This window comes from Phalacrocorax aristotelis, chromosome W (genome assembly GCF_949628215.1).
Source record: "Phalacrocorax aristotelis chromosome W, bGulAri2.1, whole genome shotgun sequence".
Classification (NCBI taxonomy): Eukaryota; Metazoa; Chordata; class Aves; order Suliformes; family Phalacrocoracidae; genus Phalacrocorax; species Phalacrocorax aristotelis.
This window is the reverse complement of record NC_134310.1, coordinates 29,788,831-29,812,576: the sequence shown is the minus strand read 5'-3', so window position 1 is coordinate 29,812,576 and position 23,746 is coordinate 29,788,831. Positions and strand designations below refer to the sequence as shown.

Here is a 23,746-nt window from a genome sequence, read left to right as displayed (position 1 = left end):
GGGAAAAAAAAAAAAAAGAAAGAAAAGAGAAAAGCTGCTTCCCTGGGGCTGGTGGGGGATTTCCCCAAAGAAAGAGGGCTGGGAATTCCCTTCCTTCGAGGGACAGGACTTCCAAGAACCGGCCCTTAAAAGATTCAGGGCTCCCAGCTGAAGCTGGGATCAGCAGGACGGGGCAACGCTGAGGGAGGCGGAGGAGCCGAGACCGCAGTCCAGCACGAGTCCACCCCTACACTGGGACACGCACACCAGCCGGGCCCCGTGGGGAGCGACCCTGCGGGACCCTGGGTGAGCCCCAGTCCTCGGCCCTGGTGCCCGCGCTGCCCGCCCTGGTGCGTGTGAGCTGCCGCGGGGCCTAATCCACAGGGCCCAGGTTAGCTAAGCGGATTGCGGGAGCTGCGTGTGGCCTGCAGCAGGATTTGTGTAGGTATTTGCTCGTCGGATCGTCTCTCCCCAAGCTGCTCAGCCGTGCGGGGTTTGGAGAACGCTCCCTCTGGAGACGGCAGGAGCCTCTGATGCCGCACAGCAATTATGCCCAAGCCTGACTGTAATCTTTAACGATTTATTCCCAGGGCGACACAATAAACTAAACACACAAAACCTAGGCTGCTGGGAATCCTGGCATCTCCCAGCTTGTGTCTCTGGAGGCTCCGGATACCTTCAACCATAGTGAAATCTGCACATGCTTCCTAAAGCACCAGCTCCCGGAGTCGTGGGACTGCCGGAGGAGATGAGCTTCCTCCCAGGAAGGAGACAGAGCCATGCTGGGAGGGTGGCGACCGGTAGCGGGGCTCCTCGGGCTGCGAGGACATGGGGAGATGCCCTGCCCTTGGGGCAAGGCACGCTTTGCCGATGGACGGGGTGGGCCATGCTCCCAGCTGGCTCTGGAGCAGCTGCCCTGTGGCCGTGGCGTCCCCTCATCCCTCCCCACAGGTCCGGGCTGCAGGGCTGCGAGCGGGGGGCTGGTCCCTGGCCCTGCTCCCCGAGGATTCGGCTCTGGGGTGACACCTTGTCCTCACCACAACCCCTCCGGGTGCACAAGCCTGAAATGTGGCTGGGCCAAACCTGCCGGGGCCCGGCTGCCCCATCTCCTCACTGCTCCAGGGGCCTCACCCCACAGGGCAAGCTGGGGACGTGGCCCCCCGCGGGGCGGCTGCGCAGGCCAGGGCTCGGCAGCTCCCGGGGAAAACAATGGCGCATCCCTGCCCCGGCCCCTCTCCCAGGGACAACAATGGCAGGAGCTGGAGCCGGAGCCGCCTGAGCTCATCTCCCCCCTGAGAGCCCGGAGGGGGCCGGGGCGGGCGGGGGGCCACGGGCTGCGCCACAAAGGCTCCCTCCCTCCCTCCCTCCTGCCTGGCCCATCGCTGCTTCTTGCGCATGGAGGGGCCTCGCTCCCACCCCAGCGCGGCTCCGGCAGGGATCTGCGCCGACCCCACGGGGAGGCCTTCGGGAGCGAAACAGCCGCAGCATCATCTTGGGGCTACAGAGAGCTCCCCCTGGCTCCCCCCAGGCCCCCTTTGCTGCTGCCTCGTGGGTCGGCGATGTGCGGCCCCCTCCTCACCGCAGACCGCCTGCCAGATCTCCCCTCCAGCTGCTTTGTGTCTCGGTGTGCTGGGGCATTGTCTGTGAGGGAGAGACCTGCCGGAGTCAGCCTAAGGTCACGCAGCATCTCCCCAGCACCCTCCCTGCAGCGGGCTGGGGCAGCCGCTGGCCCCTCGGACCTGGCCCAGGGGGAAAGCGGCCTGGGGCTTCTGCTCCCCAGCACCAGGGCATCACCCCCAGCACCAGCAGTCCAACAGCTTGCTTCTCCTCTGCTCCAAAAAAATTCTGTGGGGCTGAGTCTTCGTCCTGGCTGTGAAGTAGGTGGTTGGCAGAGGGAAACCCTGAGGGAGGGACTGCCCAACCTCGCTATTAGACATCAGAGAGTCTCCACAGGGAGCCGCTTTGAAGCTTAGATCCCCAGGAAAGCTCAGCCCATGGGTTCCCTGGGCATGGACTGACTTTGACCCCAGTGACGGGGCACCCGGGCAGGGAGAGGTGTCTGGACTGTCCCGGCCACACTGTTTGTGGGATGTGGGAACCCCTGCCCTGCCCACCCGCGGGATGTGGTCTCCCCCCGAGCCCTGCCCACCCGTGGGATGCGGGTCCCCCCCGCCCTGCCCACCCGCGGGATGTGGTCTCCCCCCCAGCCCTGCCCACCCGTGGGATGCGGGTCCCCCCCGCCCTGCCCACCCGCGGGATGCAGCGGCCACGGGTGCACCGCCGAGCACTTGTGAGCAGCGGGGGCAGAGCGGGGGGACCCCCGGAGGGGCAGAGCGGGGGGACCCCCGGAGGGGAAGAGCCGCGACCCCGGGAGAGGCCGAGACATCCGCCCGCCGGGGGGGCCGAGTCCGGGAGCAGGGGGACGCCGAGCCGGGGCCACGGGAGCAGGACCTGGGACGGAGGGGCAGGGGCCGGGATCCCCGCGGGAGCAGGTGCGGCCGCATCACCTGCGGGTCCCGCCGGGGCCGGGGCCGGGGCCGGGGCCGGGGCCGGGGCCGGGGCCGGGGCCAGGCCGGTCCCTGCCCCCGCCAGGCTCCACCCCGGGCGGTGCGGGATAAAACTTGGGGCACCTCCCCAGCAGCTCCGCGTCAGGGCTGCGCTCGGACGGGCTCCAGCGCTCGGGAGGGGGCACCGCACCGCGACCCCCTGGGACGTTTCTGGGGGTCTCTTTCTCTCTTCCTGCCGCCGGAGGCAGCTGAGCTCCCGCCGCGCCGGGGAACCGCGGGGCAGCGCTTCGGGCTCGGTGAGTAGGGCCGGGCTGCGCCGTCGGGGGGCCCCGGGCCGGGCTTGGGGGGCGGGGGGGGACCCGCGGCTGCGCTCACTCGAGTTCCCGGAGCGGGCGGGGTGGCCCCGGGGTGGCGTCCTCCCCCCTAGGAGGGGGACACACGGCAGAGCCCACCCGCTCCCGGTGTCCGGGAGCGCTTCCCACTCGCCGGGACCCTCCGGATCTCCGGTCACTCGGGCCTTTGCCTGCTCTCGGGGCACGGGCAGCGGAACCGGCACCCCTCGCCCCGGCTGCTGGGGACCCCGAGCGGGGGGGGGGGCAGGGGGGAAGCTCCGCTCAGCCCCCGCCGCGCCCCGGGGAGCGGCCCCTCGCCCCCAGCACCGGCGCTGCCCGGGCCGCTTGATTCCGTGGCGGCGGGCAGGCGGCGGCCCGGGGCCGCACCGCGGCCGGGCTCCCCGGCGTCTCGGCAAGGGCTCCCCGGACAACCCCCCCGGGCCCCCCCCCGGGCGCGGGAGGCACGGCAGGGCCGGCAGAGGGCGCCCGCGCTTTGCTGACTCACGGCCCCCCCGGGCCCCCCCCCCCCGGGCGAGGGGGCCGGACCGGGGCCCCCGGGCCGCGCTGGGTCCGCTCCACCTTCCCCCCTCCCGGGCCGGGGCTGGGGCCGCTGGGTCGGGGGTCCCAGCTGCGGGGTTTAGGGGGGCGGGGGCGGCAGGAGCGTGCTGGAGGAGGGGGGAACGCGGGGGGCTCAGCCCTACGTCGGGGCAGTTCCCCGTAGCTGTAACGGCGTCACCGGGCGGGTGCGTGTGACCGGGCGGGTGTGACCGGCCGCGGGTGACTGTGCGTGTGTGTGTGTGTCCCCCCGCCCTTTCCGCTTCGGTGTCCCCGCGTCACTCGGCTCCGGGGGCTCCGGCTCCCGCCCGGCCCCGCGGGCAGTCCCCTCCCTCCGCGGCCTCCTCCGGTGCGGGGGCCGCTGGCCGCCCCCGCCGCGCCGCCGCCTGCCCGTGTCCCGCGTTCACCCCTCCGCGGCGGCCCGACCCCTCCTTCTCCCCCCCACCCCGGGCCTTACACCCCAAACCCCGCTCGCCGCCTGCCCTCGACCCCGGCAGCTCCCCACGGGGGGGGGCAGCCCCGCGCCCTGCCGGGTGCTCGGCGCTGCCGGTGCCGGGCCCGGGCCCCCCGCCGCTGCCCCGGGGCCCCTTTGTTGTGCGGCCCGGGATTATGAATGGCTCCAGGCGCGGCGCGAGGGCGCGCGGGGGGCGGGGGAGGGGGCGGGGCCGCGTGGGCGGGAGGAATCCGGCCGGGCCGCCCTCCCACCGGGCCACGTGGGGAGCCTGCGCCCCGCTCCTATTGGTTGCCACCGCGGATGTCTGGGCGCTCGGCGCTCTCCCATTGGCTGAGCCCGCCGGAGGAGCCGGAGTGAATGAGGGCGAGGCCCCGCCCGCGGGACGTTGCTACATTGTAACTCCCCCCCACCCCCTCCCCGCCCGTGTCGCTTCCACGGCAGCGCGCGGCGGCTGCCGGTTCGGCGGGTCCGGCCCCAAAGAAAGGGGGGAGCCAAGCGTCCTCGGCGCCTCCCCGCCCCTCGCCGCGGCCTCCGGGCCCGCACCCCGCCCCCAGAAACCCCGCACAGAAAGGAGAGCGGCGGGGAGGAGAAAGAAAGGAGGCGGCGGGCAGAGCAGGCAGGGCAGGCAGCAGGCAGCCAGCGCCGCTTCCACCGCCGCCCTCCCGCAGGCAGCCAGCGCCGGCGGAGCGGGAGGAGAACGGGAGATTTTTCCTTTTTTTCCTTTTTTTTTTTTTTTTTTTTTTTATTTATTTTGCCTGGGCCGCGGAGGGCCCGGCCGGAGCCTGCCCGGCCCCGGGGATCGCCCCCGGCTCCTCCCGGACCCCCGCACGGAGGACTCGAAGCGGAGCCGGAGTTCCCGTGGGTACCGCCGGAGCGGACCCCGTTCCCTCCTTTGTCCGCTTCCCCCCCCCCCCGCCTCCTCCCGCCCCCCGCCGCGTTCCTGCCGCGACCCCCGGCACCGACCGCCGCTCCTCCCCGCAGGCCGGCGGATGGACCCGCAGCCCGGCGCCAGGAGCTGCAGCCGCGGGGCTCCCGCCTGCGAGGTGGTCCCGAACGAGCCCCCCATGAACCTCTACATCAACACCACCACCGGGACCCGCTATGAGCTCTCCGTGCCCGCCGAGGAGACGGTGGAGGGGCTGAAGAGGCGGCTGTCCCAGCGGCTCAAGGTGCCCAAGGAGCGGCTGGCTCTGCTGCACAAAGAGAGGTAGGGCTCGTGGGGGGGGGGCCCGCCGGGGTCCCCAGCCGCCCCCCCCCGGCAGCGGGGCTGGGCGCGGGGGCGGCCCCCTCGCACCGGGCTCGGCACCGCACAAAGGCTCCCGCCCCCCTTCCCCCTGCCTGGCCCCATTCCTCCGCGGGTCGGGGCGGGGGGAGCCCGGGGGGCCGCGGGCGGGGGCGAGCCGGGGGCCGGGGCGGAGGGCGGGGGGGGGAGGCTGCGGGCCGTGCCGGGGAGCGGAGCGCGGCCGCCGCCCCCTCGGCCGGCCCTCGCCGGGGCTCCTTTGTGGGCGGCGGGCCGCGGCCGTGCCCCGCGGGGGCCCTGCCCTTTGTTCTGGGCTCAACTTCGGCGGCGGCGCGGCCCGGCCCCCACCCCTGAGTCCCCAGCGCTGGGAGGGCCGGGGGCGGCTGGGGGGGGGGGGGTGTCCTTTGTCTGCCAAAGGCCCGGTCCGAGGGGGCTGCGCAGCCCCCCCCCGCGTGGAGCGGAGCCCGAGTGGGGCCGGGCTGCCCCGCGCTGGGCTCGGCCCCGGCCCGGAGTAACTTAGAGTCTCGCCCGGATCGGGGAAGGGGGTGCGGGGGGGACACCGCGTACATCTGGCGGCTCCTACGGGTCCGGGGGGGGGGGGCACGTCCCCCCGTGCCGCCGCCCCCACCCCACGCTGGTCCCGGCTTCTCTCCCACACCCCTTCCCGTGGGCAGGCTTCCTGTGCCATGAAGCCCCACGCCCCCCCCCCCCCCAGCCCCGACCGGCTCCTTGCTGGCTCCCTCGCCCCGGCCGTGCCAGCTGGACCCATGGCAGCAGCCCCCCCCCAGCCCTGCCCTGCACCCCACTACCTCTGTGTGTGGAGCAGGGGTGCCCCGGCACCCTGGGCCGCCCCACCCCGGGTGCAGGGGGAGATGGGGAAGGGGCAGCTGAGCAGTGGGGCGCTGGGCACCCCTCCTGCCTCTTGGGTGTCGGAAAGGCTCGGGTGGGGGTGCCTGGGGAGGCTCGGTCCCCTGGGAGCTGCCAGGCTGGCAGCCGGTGGCCCCCCGCGGCGCTGCGTGGAGCCGGGGCCTGCTGAGGTAGCGCTGACCTCGCTTTTTGGTCTCCTCTCCCCCACAGCCGACTCAGTTCTGGAAAACTGCAGGACCTGGGGGTCGTGGAAGGAAGCAAGCTGACGCTGGTGCCCACCGTGGAGGCCGGCTTGATGGTAAATGGCCTTTTTCTGCTGCTCCCTCCCTCCCTCCCACTCGTCCCCATCTATTATTAAAGCCCCGGGCGAGGATGTGCTGGCAGCCCTGCGGCTCCGCTGCCCCAGCCCTCGCTGAGGAGGCAGCGCTGGGCTGGGCACGGCAGCAGGTTTAATATTTCACTGCTTTCTCAAGGCTTGTGTAGAAATAGTGGAAGTGACATGTCATCCCTCCCCTCCTGCCGCACAGACGCCCCCTCCTTCTCTGCATTTGTAATGTTAATCCCCCCCCCCTCCTTCTTTTTCCAGTCCCAGGCGTCCAGGCCAGAACAGTCGGTGATGCAAGCTCTGGAAAGCTTAACTGAAACTCAGGTGAGAGGCTTGATGCCAGGGCACCGACAGAGACAAAGGAGGCTCTGCGGGGCGGTGGGGGGGAAGGGACTGCTGCGACCTGACTCCTCTTCCTCTCCCAAAAGGCTTTGGTGTTTAGTGCCTCGTTTAGGTTTCACCTTCAGAAGGGGTTGGGAGTGCTGAGGGTGGTGCCCGGGGCGGGCACCGTCATCCTGTGCAGCGCCGAGCGCAGGGAGGTCCCACGCTGCAGCGCTCGCAGCCCAAACAAGCCGGCAGCCGGGGAGGGCAGAGGCGCTGGGAGGTGAAGTGACTCACTCAAGGTCACGCAGCAGGTCGGCGGTGGAGCCGGGTGGCCCAGCGCCCTGCCCGGGGGTGTGGGGCTGCAGCCCCCCGCAGCTGCCCGCCCCGTGGGGCAGAGGCAGGGCTGGCTGTTTGCCCTGTGCTGGGAACCGGGGCTGGCAGCGTGCACTGAGCGGGGCCACTGGGCTGTGCTTGGGGGGAGGCTTGTGGGGCCACTGGGCTGCGCTTGGGGGGGGCTTGTGGGGCTTCAGAGCCCAGGTTCTCCTCCCAGCACCCAGAGGGCTTTTCACCCCTCTCCTTGGAGCCATCCTTGGGGGGGAAGGGGGTGGGGGGGAATTGGCTTTGCCCAGGTGTTCTGGTGCTCTCCGTGTGTCCGCTCGGTGGCCTTGGGCTTGGGGGGCTGGGTGCCGAGGAGTGGGTGCGGGGTGGGGGGGCGGTGCTGGCGGGGGCCGTGTTTAGAATAACTGTGAAGTTCCTTGGCTGGTGGGGCAGCCTCCAGTGCAGGAGGTGTCATGGGCGGGGGGGGGGACCTCCGCCCGCGGGGAGGAAGCGTTCCCAGGGCTGGGTGAGCCGCCGCGGGTGCGCACGCAGCCCCGGCTGCCTGCCGCGAAGGTGGAATTTACCCCCAGCCGCGCAGGCCCTGGCTTCTTTGTTTTCAGTCTCTTTATTATTGCCGTTAAACTCTTTCCTTCCTTTCCGGCCAATGCTACAGCTTATTCTTTTAAAGGGTTGTTTTTTGGTTTGGGGTTTTTTTTTCCTTCCCTTTTTCACCTGCCTTGCTGAATTTGGAGCAGGGGCTGAGCCCCCCGCTGCGCTGCAGCTCACCCAGGGCTGGGGGGGGGGCTTGGTGGGGGCATGGCTGTGCCCCCCGTGGGGACGTGGTGAGGCCCAGGGCTGCCCTGCACGTGGGGACCTTTGGTGACCCGCTGTGCCCTTGGCTGCCCGGGGTGACCTTGACTTTTCGGCAGTCGGTTTAACCCTGTGTGGGCCAAGGGGGTGAGGTTGGGGCAGGAGTCCTGTGCCAGAGGCTGGCTCGTGGCTCTGCCTTCCCCCGGCAGGGTCCCCTGGGCACCGTGGAGCCCACTTTGCTTGCAGGGTGCTGCCCAACCCAGCTGGGGTGCTGAGCTGTGGGAGGGGGCTGGTTCTGGCAGCCCAACCCACGGGGGTCCCGGTGCACATCCCAGCCTCAGGGCTGCAGCCGTTTCTGGTGGGGGTGTGCAGCTCCCCACCGGCAAGGTGGGATGTATTGGGGAGCAGCAGGGCCAGGGAACCCGTGGAGCTGCCCAGAGCAGGGGGGCTTGGGGTACCCCCGGCATCTGTGGGGGCTTGTAACGCCCAGCATGGCTCCTATCAGGCGGGTGGCCGTGGTCCGTCCTGGCTGAGCTCTGCAGAGGCGGAGGAGAGGTGTGTGGGCTACGGTCTGGTGGCCACCAGGGCCGGTGGCTGCAATGTGCCGCCTGGTTTTCCCCTCGAGGCTGTGCCAGGCGGGCCGGGGGCCTGGCGAGCCGGGTGTGCCGCGGCGGGCGGGCGGCGATGGCTGCGGGAAGCAGCTCCGAGCCTCCCTGCCCGCTGCAGGTTCCTCCCGGGTCGGTGATTCAGGAAGCCGGGGCTGTGCAGGAGGAACCGCCAGCACCTGGGGGGCGGGGGGGGTGGGGGGGTGGCAGGAAACCACTCCTCTCATTCATGCTTTGCTCGGCTCTGCCTGCGTCACGCATCCTCCGGCAGCGCAGGGAGAGCTGCGCCGGCTTCCTCTGGGGGCGGCAGGGGGGCCGGGGCGCTGCCACCCCCTCCCCGCCCAGGTGCCTTCAGGAAGCGGCTGCGGGGCAGGAGGTGACGCTGCGCCCCAGCCGAGTGGCACGGGGCCTTCCTGGAAGGGTTCGCTGTGCTTCCTTCTGCCGGGCATACTCGGCGGCTGCCCCCGCTTTCCAGGGAGCTGTGCCCGCGGCCCCGGCACCGCGGCACCCAAGCGGGCAGCTGGCGGTCGATGCTGCAGCCTCAGCTCTCCCTTCCCCCGGCGCCCGTCCCCGATGGCGGAGCACTGGGGGACGGCGGAGGCGAGGACAGGGACGCATCCTGCCCGGCTCTGCCGGGGCCAGGGGCTGTGGCCAGAGGAATGCGGCTGAGGGGCTCTGGCCCTCTGCCCTCCTTGGCATGGAAAAACCCCCAAGCAGCGGCGCAAGCGTCTGGGCGGTGGGACCCAGCTGTCGGCCACAGCTGCGCCCGGCTGGCGAGCGTGCTGGGAGCCTGCAGGGGCTGGGGGGGCCTTTCCTGCTTCCCCCCACCCCCCCACCCCGCCCTCGGTCTGGGCTGGCCTTTCCCCTCCGGATCTTCCAGGAAGCGAAGCAGGACAGCTTGCTTGCGTTCCTGTGGGGGTGCTGACCTTCCCACTCGGGGCAGGGGCTGGCCGGGGGCAGCTCCCGCTCTCCGCCAGCCTGACGTGGGGGGGGGTCCCGGGGGGGCTGGGGTGACGCGGGGCCAGGCGTTGGAGCGAGGCGGGAATGCGGCGTTCTCTGAGTCATCGCTGATTCTGAGAAGCAGCTGGGAGACACTTGCCCCATCCCTGTGGGCCCTGAGCCCGGCACGGTGCAGCCAGATCCCCTCCCAGGGCTTGCCAGGGTCCTGGGGGACCCCTGGGCATGGGGGGATTTGGGGGGCCCAGTGGCCCCAGACCCCCCAGCAGGGCTGTCCCAGCCGCTGTGGCGGTGCTGGCTGGGAGGGACGGGGTCCTCCCCGGCCAGCCGTGGGCGGCCGAGCAGGCGGCTGGGTGGGACGTGTTTGCATTGGAGCGGCCTGGTTTCGCCGGGGGGGGGGGGGGTTGGCAGCGCTGTGGGGGCGGGTGCTGGGAGCCCCGGAGCCGCGTTCCCGCCGGGATGGCCGCCCTGCCTGGGGGACCGAGCTGGCTCAGCGCCGTGGCCGAGCCCCCGGCTGCCTGGGGTTGCAGTGGGCCTGGGGGGGAGGCCGCGGGACCCCCGCGCCTGGGGAGGAAGGGGTTATTTTGATTGCTGCTGGGAAGCGCCCGGCAGCACAGGCTCGGCGTGGGTTTGGGGTGCTCTCGTTTCTCCCAGCGCTGGCGAGGGGTCAGGCAGGACACGGGCAGGTGTGAGTCAGATGGAGCGGCGAGGTGGCCTCGGGTGCCGGCTGACGTCAGGGGCCCCTGGGGAGGTGTGCGGGGCTCCCCCGGGCAGGCCTCGGTACAGAGTGAGGGCAGCCGGGATGCTGGGGTTGATGGAGGGTGGCAGGAGCTGGTGTGGGTGCTCCTGGCCCGGCTGACTCCCCCTGCGTGTGGGATGGGGCCGGGAGGGCTGTGAGCGGACCCCACTCGGGATCTCAGTGGGGGGAAGGACAGGAGCTGCCCTGCCCATCCTGGGCACGGGGCTGGTCTCTGCTGAGTGGCGGGAGGGGGCCAGTCCCCTTCCCCAAACACAGTCTCCCACCCCAGCCGGGAGAGCGGTGTGTGGGCCCTGGTTTGGGGCTCCGTGGGGTCGCTGCGTTTGTGCCCCATGGGAAATATCCCACCTACGCTGGCTGCAGGAGCAGCAGCAGGGCCAGGGTGGTCCAGCAGCCGCGTGGGGCCGTGGGCAGCTGCTGCCTGCTGCTGCCTGCCCTGGCACTGCCGCCCACGGAGGGCTCCGTGCCGGAGTCGTGACGCTGCGCCCGTGATGCCAGAGAAGCTGTTGTGGCTGGAGCTGGGGTGGTCGTGACGGGGCGCCGTGTTGGCAGGGCCGGTACAGCGCCGCGGGGGGATGGAGCTGCCAGCCGGGGACGTGCGGGCAGGGAAACTGAGGCAGGGTCTGAGCCGTGGGGCAGGATGGGGGCTGGGGGTGGCCAGGTGCTGTGTGCATGCACACGCGTGTGAGCACGCATGCCCATGTGCATGCCTGCCGTCCTCTCCTGCCCCCACGCCCCGTAACCTCCGTGTCCAGAGCTGCAGTGTCTCCTTCACGCCCACCTCTTCCTCTGCAGCCTCCGCCTGACATGCTCGGGGCTTTGCTGCTGGTATTTTTAAAGCTGCTTTTCCCACGGCTTCTCAGAACCGGCCTCCGCTGGAACGGGGCGCGGGGGAGCTGGGACGGGGCTGGGGGGGGTGGGCTGGGGGGGCCAGGCGCTGCAGAGGTGCCCTGGCTGGGGGGAGGGGTGGAGGGGGTGTGTGCATGATGAGTGAGCGCAGGTCTGCGGGTGCTCTTGGGACCCCTCGCCTCGTCCTGCTGCGGGCGACGGCTGCGCCCCGAAGGTGCCGGTGGGGGTGTGGGTGGGTGACGTCTGCCGGGAGCCGTGCACGGCGCTGCACGTGACGGGCTGGGAAAGCCAGTCCTTGCTGTGCCCTAGAATAGCTCGGCGGGGGGGGCGGTGGTGGCGTCATCCCCATTAGCTGTGACCCGGTGTCCTGCCCACAGCCCTGCCTGTGCGTGAGCCCGCGCCCTTCAGCCGGTGGGGCTGGCGGGGGCGAGAGGCACGGCCCCCCCCTGCCGGCAGCACACGCCAAGGCGTGGGGTAGGGGGGCTCGCGGCTGCCCCAGCCCCTCTGGGAACGTGGGGGGATGCTCAGCGGTACTGGGGGGGCTCCCTGTTCCCTAGCACAGATGTTGAGTGATTTATGCATCTGGGGGGGGGTGAGTGGTGTTCTGGGGAGGCAGCAGGTGTTGGGGATGGGGGTCCCCCACCAGCCATGACCTGGGCAGGGTCAGGCCCCTGCTCTTGTCTCTGCGCTGCAGCTGCTCCATCACCTGCCTGTGCCAGAGGCCTCCGGGGTGGGCAGGGGCAAATCCTGCCTGCGCAGCCACTCTGCCCCCCCCGCTTGGGCTTCGGGAGGGGAGGGGGGGAGGTGGGCTGCCCTCCCCTGCCTTTCCTGCCTGATAGCCCCAAGTCGTGGCGGTGGGCACTGCAGGGACCCAGCATGTCCTCACCTGCCCCCTCCCCATCTTCCCAGTAAGAGCTTGCTCCCTGTGCTGCGAGGGGGGTGTAGCCCTGCACCCTTCTCCGTGCTGGCACTGGGCTGGCCAGAGGAGCGGCGCTGGCCCCGGGGGCGGGTGTGCAGCTGCACCGCAGCCCCGGCTGCGGCCCCTGCCCGTCCCTGCCTGCCAGGCGCTGGCAGGAGCACACTGGCCACGGCGGGTTCACTGCTGGGGGGGTTGGCTGGGCACGGCACCGCCGTTTCGTGCTGGGAGATGAAGGGCGGGGAGGGCAGGAGGGAGAAAAATAACCCCCTGGTGCTGTCAGCTGATGGAGCTGGCACCGGGCTGGGGCCGTGCGGGGACGATGGCCGGGCTCGCCTGCCTGCCAGGCTAGTGTGGCCAAGGTATGGGGAAAGGGTTGGGGGTGGGTGGGGGTGTGTGTGTCACCCCTTTGCTGCCCTAATGACCCGTCCCCACAGCCGCGTGGCCCTGGCGAGACCTGCGCGGACAATGGCCGCCCCCATGCTCAGCACCGGGGGGCTCTGCGCGGCGGACTCACTGCCTGCCGGGGCTGATGGGGGTCCTTCTCTCCCCAGGTCAACGACTTCTTGTCGGGACGATCCCCGCTGACCCTGGCCCTGCGCGTGGGCGACCATATGATGTTTGTGCAGCTCCAGCTGGCAGCTCAGCAGAGCAGCGGGCAGCTCCAGCACCGGCACGTCATCGCCAGCCGAGGAGAGGCGGGGGCCGCTGCCAGCCCCCACTGCCGGACGCTGCACGGCAGCACCGGCTCCGGCTTCGCCCGCATCCCCGTGGTGCCTGCGTGCCAGCAGAGCCCAGCCCCCAGCCCTGCGCCCGCCGCGCCGGCCCCCCCCATGTACTGTAACGCCCCCCACCCCGCTCCGGTCACCGCCGGGATGTTCCGGTCGCACGGGGCCAGCACGCAGACGGTGAACAGCAGCGTGGTCTCCTCCTGCTCGGAGGTGAGTCGGGCCCGGGTGGGGGTCCCACTGCCTTTGGGGCAGGGGTGCAAAGCCGCGCGCTTCCAACCCCTGCCGTGGCAAGGCCCTTCCCTGCCTCAGTTTCCCCACGCATGGAAAAAGGGTGTTCTCCTGCCCGATTTGCAAAATACCCCCGTGTCCTGGGGAGGGGTCTGGGGACAGTGTAGCCCAGGCTGTTACTGTGCTCATCTTCAGCCCCTGCCTGTCCCCGTGGCCGGGCAGGAGCTGCCCGCCAGCACTCTGCTGCTGCTTCCCTTTTCCCCTTGCACAGCACAGCTGGCCCTGGGTGGGGGGGTGACTGTCAGGACCCCCAGGGCTGGGGACACCAGTGCACAGAGGGGTGGGACAGCCATGGTTCCTTGTGTCCCAGTAAAACTGGGGCTGGTGGTGCCTGCTGGACCCTGCTCCCTGCATGGGGTTGCTGCGGGGGTCTGCTGACCTGACCCGGCCGTCTACGGGGGGCAGAAGGGCTGGAGCAGGGCTGTGTGCCCCCCACGGTGCCCTGGCACGCCCAGGTCCCCTGTCCGGAGGCTGACCCCACATCTCTCCCCCCGGCGCAGGTGGACTGCAGCACCCGCAGCAGCAGCTCGCCGGGCAGCAGTCCTGCCCCCACGGCCCGATCCCGCAAACCCGGTGCGGTCATCGAGAGCTTCGTCAACCACGCGCCTGGGGTCTTCTCAGGGACCTTCTCCGGTACGTGATGCTGAGCCTCCCTGGGGACACGGCAGAGGGACCGGGGTGGGAATGTGGGTCTGCAGGGGCTGCTCATCTCACAGCCATCTCTCCCCGCCCCCATTGCAGGCACTTTGCACCCCAACTGCCAGGACAGCAGCGGGCGGCCGCGGCGGGACATCGGCACCATCCTGCAGATCCTGAACGACCTCCTCAGCGCCACGCGACACTACCAGGGCATGCCCCAGTCCCTGACGCAGCTCCGCTGCCAGACGCAGTTCTCCTCCTCCTCCTCGCCCCCTGCTTCCCCGGACCTCGCCACCAAAACTACCTCAGAGCCGCTGCCGGCGGCCGCGGCCTCCCCGCCCCTGCACCCCGTCGTCCAGTGCCAAAGCCAGATCCGGATGTGCAAGCCCAGCGGTAAGCCCGGCTGCCTCCGCGCCTCGCGTGGGAGGGGGCTGCTGCCGGCCCCCGGGCTCTGCTGCCTGCCAGGGCTGCCTCGACCGGCCGCGCTGCCTCCGTGTTGTGGCGGTGCCGGGAGCCCGCTGGGGTTTGGGTCTGGCACCTCTGTTTGGCGTCCGTGGTCTGTCCCGTCCCGCTGGGGTCCGTAGGTGTTTGTAGCTGGGATGGGCAGAGGGGCCGGGGAGCCCCTGCGGCCCGCTCCCCGCAGCAGGGCCAGAGCTGACCCCCTTTTTGCATGGGTCGCTGCCCAGAGCCGCAGAGCCCGGTGCTGCAGGGTCCCTGGAGCCTCTGGTTTTGATGTAATTTTCTCCCGTATGACGACCGGCCGCTCGCCGCTCTCCTTCCGCGCGGCTGGGCGTGCTGCAGCGGGCACGGCCCCGCGAGGCTCTGCCCTGCCCCTGCTCGCAGCAGGGGGTGCGGGCAGGGGGCTGGCAGGCAGGATGGGGCTGCGGCCCATGGGAAGGGGCTGTGGCAGAGCCCCCATCCTCCCCCTGTGGCCCGGAGGGGGCTGGAGTGATTGACAGGTGTCAGGGCAGGGGCACTGGGAGTTTGTGGGGTCTCTCCGGGGGGGAAAGGTTTGCTCCTGACCCTGCAGAGGTGGGGGACCACCAGCTCCCCGCCCCATCCCCTGGCTGCAAACCCCTGTGGAGACAAGGATCTCATGGCGGGGGGGTTCGGGGGGGCCCTGGCACAGCACAGCCAGGGCAGGTGGCTGCGGTGTCCCCGTCCCCGGAGCTGACCCTGCCGCGTGGGCGCAGGTTTTGCGGGGGGATGCCCAGACTCCCACTCCTCACCCACCTCCCCATTTGCAAACCCGCTGCCCCGGGCTGGGGGCAAAGGTGGGTTTGGGGAAGGGGGGCGGGCGTAGACCCCCAGCAGGGCACGGAGGGCGGCTCCCGCAGCCCCCCGGGTCGTTGCGGGGTGCACACCTGCACGCCCCGAGGCCGGAAGGCGCCCGGAGGCGCCCGCCCCGGCCCCCATCCCCCCCCCCCCCCCCCCCCCCCCTGCGATTTGCTTAGAGAAAAGAAGTGAAACTGCTGGTGCCGGCCGGGGCGGGGAGGGGGGGCTCGCCCTCCCCTCGGGGTTTTCTCTTCCTTCTCTCCCAGCCAAGGGGGGTCCAGGCCCCCGCTGGGGGTGGCTCGGTGCCAGCTCCCAGCCCTCGGTGACGTGGCCGCATCCCCGACATGCCAACGCGGCCGTCCGTGGGGCTTCCCGGGGCCACCTGCGCCTCGCGGTGTGTTGGTGGGGGGAGCTCTGCCCCCCAGGCCCCGGCCGGGCTCACCCTGCTTTGCCTGGGATCCCCCCCCCCAATCTCTTTGGCATGTTTTTTTTTTGCTGCTGGTGTGAAAATTCCCAGCCAGGGAGAGAAACGCCCCCAAACCTCCCACCAGCACCACGGCTGGGGATGGGGCAGCCAGCATCCAGCCCCCCCAGCACCCCTGCCTGCCCCAAAAGGGGCCTTGCGTGGCTTTGCAGGGGGGGTTGTCTGTTCCCCCTCCCCCTCCCCCCCCCCCCCCCCCCCGATTTTGGCGTGCATTTCCACCCGTGGTCTGAAGGGTGATGCTGGAGCATTCGCAGTGTTTGGGGGGGGTCCTGGGGCTGTGCCAGGGGCCATGGCCGAACGTGGCGCATGGGGTGCCCGAGCAGGGCTGCCCCACCGCTCTGGGGGTGGCCACGGTGGGCTCTGTCCCCGTGCCCCGCTCAAGTCCCTGCTTTGCCAGGCGGGGAGCGCTGGGGGCTGTTGGGGGCTGAGGCCCGAGCTGCGTTTCGGGTGTGGGGCCGGGCCGGGGCTTCACCCGCTGGCTCCATGTGGGGCTGTCGGAGCAGCCGTGTCCCTGTCCTGGGGTGGCTGCATGGGGGAAACTGAGGCAGGAGGAAAGCAGAGCCGCTCCGTCCCCTTTGCGTGGCTTTGCATGTCCCAAGACCCGCCGCCCCGCCCGGCTGCGGCGGGTGGGGGTTCGGTGCTCCCAGCCCCCCGCCCGCTCCCACCGCAGCCGCTTTCCTGGCCAAGTTTGTTCTGGAGCGGGATCCCTTTTTTCCTCTTTCCCCAGCGCTGGAGCCCACGTCTGGAGCTTCAATTGTTCGTCCTCCCACGCGCCGCAGCGGGGCCGGGCCCATGCCGGCTGCCGTGCCGCGGCAGAGGGGGCGGCTGGGCTGCCGCCGCTCCTCCCTCACCGGGGAAATGACCCCCCCCCCATTTGGCAAAGCACCACAAAAGGGGCTTCTCGATGGGGCGCGGGCCGGTGGGGACCCCGCTTTGGGGGTGTTGGCGCGGCTGTGCAGCGGGGCGCTGGGGGGTGGGTGGGTGGGGAGGGGCTGCGTTCCTACCGGTGCGGGGAAGGTCAGGTCCCCCCCCATAACGCCCCCCGCCGCCTTTGCCGTTGCAGGGGACCGCTTGCGGCAGACGGAGAACCGGGCGACGCGCTGCAAGGTGGAGCGGCTGCAGCTGCTGATGCAGCAGAAGCGGCTGCGCCGGAAGGCTCGCCGGGACGCCCGAGCCCCCTACCACTGGCTGCCGAACCGCAAGTCCAGCCGGACCAACAGCAACAGCAGCGTCTCCAGCGAGGGCAGCCTGGACCTGGACTTCGAGGACTCGGTGTGGAAGCCGGAGGTCAAGGCGGACATGAAATCGGAGTTTGTTGTAGCATAGAGCCGTGCCTGGGGGGGGCCCCGGGGCTGCGGACTCTGCCGGGGGGGCCCCGCTCCCGCCGCCCCGGCTGGCAGCGTCATTTCTGTTGTCATGGGCCAGATCTCCTCTAGATTTGCCATCTCCTGCGACCGGACACCTCGGGGCAGACCCTGCCCGCACCGGGGGAAGTGTTTCACAGGGTGGGGGGGGGCGGCCTCACCCTCCCCCCAGCTTGGTTGGGTCTGGGGAGATGGGGGGAGCAGGCAGGACAGGAGCCGGCCCCCTCCCGCATCCTCCCCGGCTGGGAGCAGGGGGTCCCGGCACCCGGGGTGGGGTCCCTGGGGGATATCGAAGCTGCTGCTTTGCTGTGAAGAGGGGTGCAGTGGGGTGGGCTCTGGCCCCCCAGCGTGTGTGTGTGTGTCCCCCGGTGTGGGCAGGAGGAGATTAAGTCTCTTTTGGAGGTGCTGGGGGCCCCCCCCCCCAGTTTGGGGGCCGTTTGTTTTCCTTCCCTTCTATATGTAGCATTGCTCAGCTGCGGGGCTGGGACCCCCCCAGGCGGCTGGGGGGACACGTGTGTGCCTGGGTGCCACCGGCCCCGCTGCCGCAGCCAGGGTGGGGGGGGGGGGTGGGCTTTGTTTTGGGGTGGGTTTTAATTTTGTTTTTGGAGGGAAAAGAGATGGCGCCTTCCCTCCGTGGCTGAGACCAACTTCCGAGTCGCTGGACTCCTTCCCACCCACCTCCTGGTTGGTTGGATTTTCTTTTTTAATTTAAAAAAGGAGAAGAAGGAAAAAAAAAAAAAAAGATTAAAAAAAAAAAAACAATGAATAAATAAACCCAGTACTCGGTCATGGCTGCCCGCAAGCCGTGGGGCTAATATTTATAGACATTAATTACCCGACTGAGCCAATACTGACATAGTCTTGCATAGGCCGTAGAAATCCTTTTTCTTGTCCGACTTTGATTTTTTTTTCGTCAGGAGATCTGTGCAAATAGAGAACCCATGTGATGTGTTTTTTGTCTGTAAAAGTCTTTTTTTTTTGTGTGTTTCGGGGGGGGGGGAGAGCGAGGCTTTCGGTCTTTAATATTTTATTTTTTATTTTTGAAATAAATTTGGGCAGTCTGGATGCAACCGTGCTTGCTCTTGCCGTCAGTGGTGGGATGGGGGGGTGGGATGGGGCAGCGCAGGGACGGCCGGACACCTCCTCCTCCCGCCTGCAGCCCCTCGAAGTTTTCTTCACCTCGGTGCACACGCACAGCGGTGCACGTGTTCAGCGCTGCCTGCGCACGTGTGCACACCCCCCGTGCACACGCACGGCCACGCATACCCACCCGTTCCTGCCCATGCACGTCCTCGGCCCTGCACATCCGTACGTGTACATGGCTACACAGCCGTGCACGCGTGTTCAGCACATGCATGTGCACGTGTGTGTGCCCAGCTGTGCACACGCGCTCACGTACAAGCGTGTGCGCGCCCAGCCCCGTAGGAGGAAGGGAAACCCAAAAGCGTGAGGAGGAGGGGATGGAGCTGCACCTCCCTCCCAGGAAGGGGGAACAGGGCTGGGGTCCCCTTGCTCTGGGCACCCCTCTCAGCACCTGGCTGCAGGGGCTGGCGCTTCCAGCACCGGCCAGACCCCGGCCCGACGGGGCAAAGCCTCTCCCGTCCCACCAGCCGCGCTGACGTGCTCCGCCGCAGCCCTGGGGAGCCGGGCCGGTTCCACCAGCTGGGCCGGCCGTGGGTGCTGGCACCCTCCCTCCCGCCTCCCCGGCCCTCCTGCGTCACGGCGGGGCGGCTGCAAACCCGCTGCCGCCCCGACGCCCCGCTTCGATTCCTGGGGCTCGTCCCGGCCGTGCCTCAGTTTCCCCACCTGCAGGTTCATTTCCCCGTGGCTTTCCCCCGCCCCGGGGGAGGTGACGGGGTGGGGATGGCCCTGGGGATGTGTCAGCACCATCCCACCCGCGGGCACCCACTTCCCCCATCCTTTGGTTCCTGGGGGAGAGGTCCCTGGGGTCCCCAGGGGGAAACCGGGGGGGGCCAGAGGGGCTCAGGGCATCGGTGGGGCCACGCCTGGGGCCACCGTGGGGAGCAGCCCCCGTGCTGCGCTCCTGGCCTGGCACAGGGATGCGGTGACGCGGTGGCATCGGCACTGCCAGATCCCCGGCGCCCGGTCCCCGGGTGAAGCCTGGCATGGGGGGGTGGGGTGGGGGGGCTGAGCTGTAGGGCTGTTGTTTGGGGAGGGGCAGGAGTGTTCCCCAACCTTCAGGGCTGCCTGCGTGCCCAGCGCCGTCCCCGCACCCAGGCGGCTTGGAGGGGGAAGCGGGGGAGGGGGCTGATCCGCAGCACCATGGGGGCCACAGCACCCCACGGGCAGGACAGGACGGCCCAGCAGGGACCGCTGGCTCTCCCCACGCAGGAGCACCCAAGGGGCCTGGCCGTGGGGCTGGGGTGGGGGGGGGCTTGCCGGACCCCGAGTCCCCGGGGCAGCCGAACGCCGGAGGAAGCCGGGGCCGGGAGAGGAAGTGGCTCAGGTTCCTGCGGTGACATGTGCCGCACCGGGCGTCCCGCTGCCAGCGCCCCGCTTTGACGTCATTTCGGGTAGAGCGAGCCCTGGGCCGCCCCCCCACCCCCCAGCCCGACACCCCCGGCCCGCACCGCTCACGCCAAATTTGGCAACGGGAAGAGGAGCCGCTTGCCACGGCGGGAGCAAACGGCAGAGGCCTTTTAAGGCAATCGCTGCCTGGCCCGGCACGCGCGGGGGGCACACGCACGCGGGCACGCTCGCGTGTGCAGAGAGACACGTGCAGGCAGCTGGGCACGGGGACGCGCGTGCAAGCAGCCACTCTGCAGGTGGTCTCCCGGGGACCCTGACACCCCCAGCTCAGCCTGGAGGGGGGGTCGTCTCAGTAGCTCCCGTCCTGTGGCCTCAGCTCAGGGTTTGGGGGGCCTCGAGAGAACTGGGGGAGCCGTGGGCTAGTGGGTGCTGTGGGTTTGGTGGCCTGGCGTGCAAGCGGTGCATGGACAGGCCTGGCCCCAAAGCACGGCAGGGCATGGCACGGCATTGCTCAGCACGGCACGGTACAGCAGGGCATTGCATGGCACAGCACGGCATTGCACGGCACGGCATTGCATGGCATGGCACGGCACAGCGTTGCACGGCACGGCACGGCACGGCACGGCACGGCACAGGCCGCTCGGCACAGCGTGCCATGGCGCGGGCGCCTGCAGGAGGTGTCTGCGGCGCGGCGGGAGGCAAGCTGGGACACGGGGCGCCGCATCGCGCCGCGCCACCGGGGTGACATCACTGCGCCCGGGGCCGGCAGATGCTGGTGATAAAGTGGGGGGGGGTCGCTGGCGGCAGGGCGAGGCAGGGCAGAGCCGCGCTCGCTGCCCAGCCCAGGCGTCCGGGCGCTTTGCACCCCATCGTGCCTCCTCCTCCTCCCCGCTGCCCCCAGCCCCCCCAGCGCCCCGGCCCCCCACCCTGCCCCGGCGCTGCTGCGGTGCCAGGCCCACGCCGGCAAGGCTGCACTCAGCCCAGTCCTCCCAGTATGGAGCAATCCAGCAGTGCCAGCGTCGCGCCTTTGGTGTGGTGCCCGCTGGGGGGGCAGCATGGGTGTCACCCTGTGGGTGCGCGTCCGTGCTTGCACAGGGCGGGGGGCTGCGCACGGGCAGGCGTTTGCCGATGGGTGTGCACGGGGCTGCACGCACGGAGGGGTGCTGGAGGGGTGGGGTGGGGGGGGGGTGCATGTGCACGGCAGGCTGTGGTTGTGCACGCGGAGATGTGCACGATCCCAGCGCACCCCTTCAGCCCCCGGGGTGGGACACCGTGCCCCGGCTTCGGCCGTGCATGGCTGCAGCTCCTGGCAGGGGAGTGGGTGCCCACCCTGGTGCCCCGGGGTCAGCCCCAGGGTGCAGCCCACAGCCCGATGAGCGTGGAAACACCCAGCAACCACCCAGCAAACACCCCAGCGGGGCCTCGGCCGCAGGCCTGGGGCAAATATTTGCCTTCAGTGGTGCAGCCCTGCTGCGGTGGGGTGACCTGAGCTGTGGCGGCTGTGGGTGTTGGCAGGAGAGGGCTGGGGACCCCCCCCAGGGCCCCCCCACCCATACATGGCCAGCGGGTGTGGGCAGGTTGGAGCGGGCGCACCCCCCCCAGCCCAGCCCCCGCAGCAGAGGGTGCGCCAGGAAACACCCACGGCGGGCGAGCGCCTGGCGGCTCCCACGGCCCTCCCGGCACACCCGTGGGCCGCGGTGCACACCCACAGCGCTGGCCACCGCCGCGGCCCCACGCCGCATGGGGCGCACGCCCGGCCCAGGCATGCACGGGGGCTGCACATCGGCTCCTTGCACACCCGGACCCTTGCACACCCAGACCCTTGCACACCCGCCCGCTGCTCTCTGCGCACACACCCCAAGCACAGCTCAGCCTCGCCACGGCTTGTGCATGCATTCATGCAACCCCCTGCCTGCAAACACGCGTGCACGCACCCACCCCCCCCCGCCGAGTGCATGCCCAGCCTCGTGCCCCCACGGCACGGGGACCCCCACAGCCACCTCCTGCTCGCCGGGCTTCTCCCAGGCTGCCGTGGGGCTGGCGTGAGCCCCAGCCCCACAGACGCCCCAGTGCCACCCGCCACTCGCTGGGGCACCCGGCGGCTGCGCCCAGAGGTGGCTGCTGGCGAGAGATGGTGCTGGCGCGGCTCTGCCGGGCGCCGGGTGGGCGCTGAGCTGCCGGCGTGCCCCTGGCAGGGGTCGGCAACACCGGCAGCGGGGTCCCATCGTGAGGGTGAGCCCTGGCCCCTGGCAGTTGCTGCAGACGGCCTCCCCGCCGCCTGGCTCTGGGGGTGCCCGCCAGGGCTGGAGCACCCATAGGTGCACCCTGGGCATTGCTGCGGGGTGCAGAGGACCCCCAAAGGGCTGAGAGCCCCCAGACCAGGCCCCGGTGCTGCCGCAGGGCTGGCAGCCCCGGCGTGGGGTGCGGAGGCGGCGGTGGGGGGGTGGGCCGGGGTGGGAGCTGCCGGCTCAGGGACGGATCCTGGAATTAAAAACATTCCAGGAACTGACTTTGAACCAGATAAAATAACAAGCGCCGCAAGGAATGTCTCACCCCACCCCCTGGCTGGCCGCGGCCTTGGCCCATCCCGGCCCCACACCACTCCCCAGCCCCACAGCGCTCCCCAAAGCCGCCCTCCACCCCACACGTGTTCCCGGGCTCTTGCACACGCGTGTGCATGTAGCCAGTGTGCACACGCGTGGGCAGTAGGTGCGCGTCTGCAGCCCAGCTGTGGGCGTGCAGCCCCTGCGCCCCAGCGTGCCGGTGCATGGAGGGGGGCCGGGGGGGTCCCCGGGGGCGCGGGCTGAGCACCCAGTGTGGGGCGAGGGGCCAGGGGTCCCCTGGACTGGTCTGTGAGGGCGCACACGTGCAGCCTGTGTGCAAGCAGTGCGTGTGCACACGCGTGTGAACACGGCTGGGCACGCATGTGCGTGGGGGGCGTGCGCACCAGCCCCCCCACCCCGTGTCCCCCTGGCTCCCTCCCAGCCTGGCCGGGGTGCAGTGGGTCCCCCCCGTGCGCTGCCCGGCCCCCGCGGCCACGGGGCCTCCCCGGCCCCCCCAGCCTGGCCCGCAGCCGCGGCTGGCGGAGGCAGCCTGGCGTGCCTGGGCGGTGATATCACGGGGGCCGCGGAGCCAGGGGCACGCCGCCCGGCCTGCTCCCTGGGGACCCCCGCGGGGCTGGGCTGGGGTCGCAGCGGGGGCAGAGCAGCAGCAGGAGCCCGTCCCGTTCCTGCCATCCCCCCCAGCATCACGCTGGGAACCGGCACTGGTCACACTGGACTCCCAGTCTGGCTGCCTGCCTTTGCCAGGATTACAGACCTGCAAATCTCCGTCCCCCACCCCATGAGGACCCCCCAAAAGCATCTCCCAGCTGGAGGTGTTGCGGGAGGGGGCACAGGCTCAGTCGTGTCCCCCCCAGCGGGGTTCCACATGGGATGGTGCTTAAATGCCCCTGGTGACACGAGCGTTGGTGGGGGTGTCTCTCCCGCATCACCCCAACCCTGCAGCCTGCGCCGGCGGGGTCCCGGCAGGGGGGTGGGCTGCGGGGCTGGCACACTGCGGTCCCGGGCGGCGTGGCGCGGACACAGGGGCCACAGGGGCCGGAGGGCAGCGCTGGTGCGTCACTGTGTTTACGAGGACCTCGAGGAGCGCTGGTGACGTCCGCGCTGGCCCTGCCAGCCGGGGCCCCGCCAGGTGGCACGGTGCCACAGCCGCCGCCACGCTCCCCCCGGACGCCGCTGAGATTTTCAGAGCTGGCGCGGGGCCACCTGGCCCCTGGGCCCCGATGGCGTGGGGGGCACGGAGTAGGGCATGTCCCCCCCCTGCCGCGCCGAGCGAGCAGATGGGGCGTGCGTGGGGCTATATATAGCAGTGGGACCCACAGGTAGCGATGCGTCAGTGTGGCGGTGACGCAGCCCCGGCGAGCAGGCAACGCTCGGCCGCACGCCCTGTGCACGCCTCCGCAGCCGGCTCCCCGAGGGCTGCGGTGGCCCCCCCGACCCCCCCACCCCCCCCGTCCTCCCTGCACCCAGGAGCTGGGGACATGCAGCCTCTTGAGGGGCTGCTCGTGGCTGGAGGATGCCGAGCCCTGGGCTGCGCTGTGTGGTGGCCCACACCTGCACCCCTGCCATGTGCATGCACATGTGTGTGCACGTATGTGCATGCACATGCTTGTGTGCACGTGGTCCCTGAGGGTGCGTGTTGTGCCTGTGTGTGGTCAGGGCTCTGTGTGTCACTGCGTGCGCCCACACGTGTGTCCCCGTGCGCGTGGCTGCAGCCGCGCTGCCTCTGTCGCGGTGTGTGGTGCTGCTTGTGCGTGTCCCCACACACACGGCCACGGCCGTGCTGCGTGTGAGTCCCTGTGTGCGTGTGAGTCCCTGCGTGTGTGCGTGTGTTTGTGTGTGTGTGTGTGTGTGTGCATTTCCGTGGCCGTGCTGCGTGGAGCCGTGTGAGCACAGACCCACACGCGTGGCCGCGCTGTGTGTGTCCCTGCGTGTTTTCTCGCACACACAAGCTCTGCGTGTGTGGCCGCGGCGTGTGGTTGCGTGTGTGCGTGGCTGCGGTGGCCGGGGGTGACTCAGCCCCAGGCAGCCCAGGAATGCCCCCTCCCCGGCGCGGGAGCCAGCCCGCCTGTTGCAATGCGGTTTCCTCCGCCGGCCTGTGCTGGGAACAGGCCGTTCT

At 70.7% G+C, this 23,746-nt stretch overlaps 2 protein-coding genes across 3 annotated transcripts in view; both read left to right on the top strand.

Annotated features, from left to right (window-relative positions):
- The window catches only part of STK11 (serine/threonine kinase 11), a 165,141-nt gene that overhangs the window by 71,357 nt on the left and 70,038 nt on the right, over positions 1-23,746 (top strand). The gene's annotated exons all lie outside the window — the stretch shown is intronic.
- MIDN (midnolin) lies at positions 2,650-17,528 on the top strand. Of its 2 annotated transcripts, none has more exons than XM_075077313.1 (8): positions 2,650-2,782; positions 4,809-5,034; positions 6,145-6,232; positions 6,521-6,583; positions 12,350-12,736; positions 13,315-13,447; positions 13,556-13,846; positions 16,276-17,528. In XM_075077313.1, exons 2-8 carry the CDS (start codon positions 4,817-4,819, stop codon positions 16,536-16,538), a joined length of 1,443 nt encoding a protein of 480 aa, XP_074933414.1. In that variant the 5' UTR covers positions 2,650-2,782; positions 4,809-4,816; the 3' UTR covers positions 16,539-17,528. The 2 variants fall into 2 exon arrangements, with proteins under 2 accessions (XP_074933414.1, XP_074933413.1); XM_075077312.1 differs by lacking the exon at positions 2,650-2,782 and adding an exon at positions 4,233-4,685.

Excerpts from the sequence above, each read along its gene's own strand:
- MIDN (XM_075077313.1), top strand. The coding sequence starts at position 4,817 with ATGGACCCGCAGCCCGGCGCCAGGAGCTGCAGCCGCGGGGCTCCCGCC. Across the intron at positions 5,035-6,144 it reads GCTCTGCTGCACAAAGAGAG|CCGACTCAGTTCTGGAAAAC; the intron begins GTAGGGCTCGTG and ends TCTCCCCCACAG. Across the intron at positions 6,233-6,520 it reads CCGTGGAGGCCGGCTTGATG|TCCCAGGCGTCCAGGCCAGA; the intron begins GTAAATGGCCTT and ends TTCTTTTTCCAG.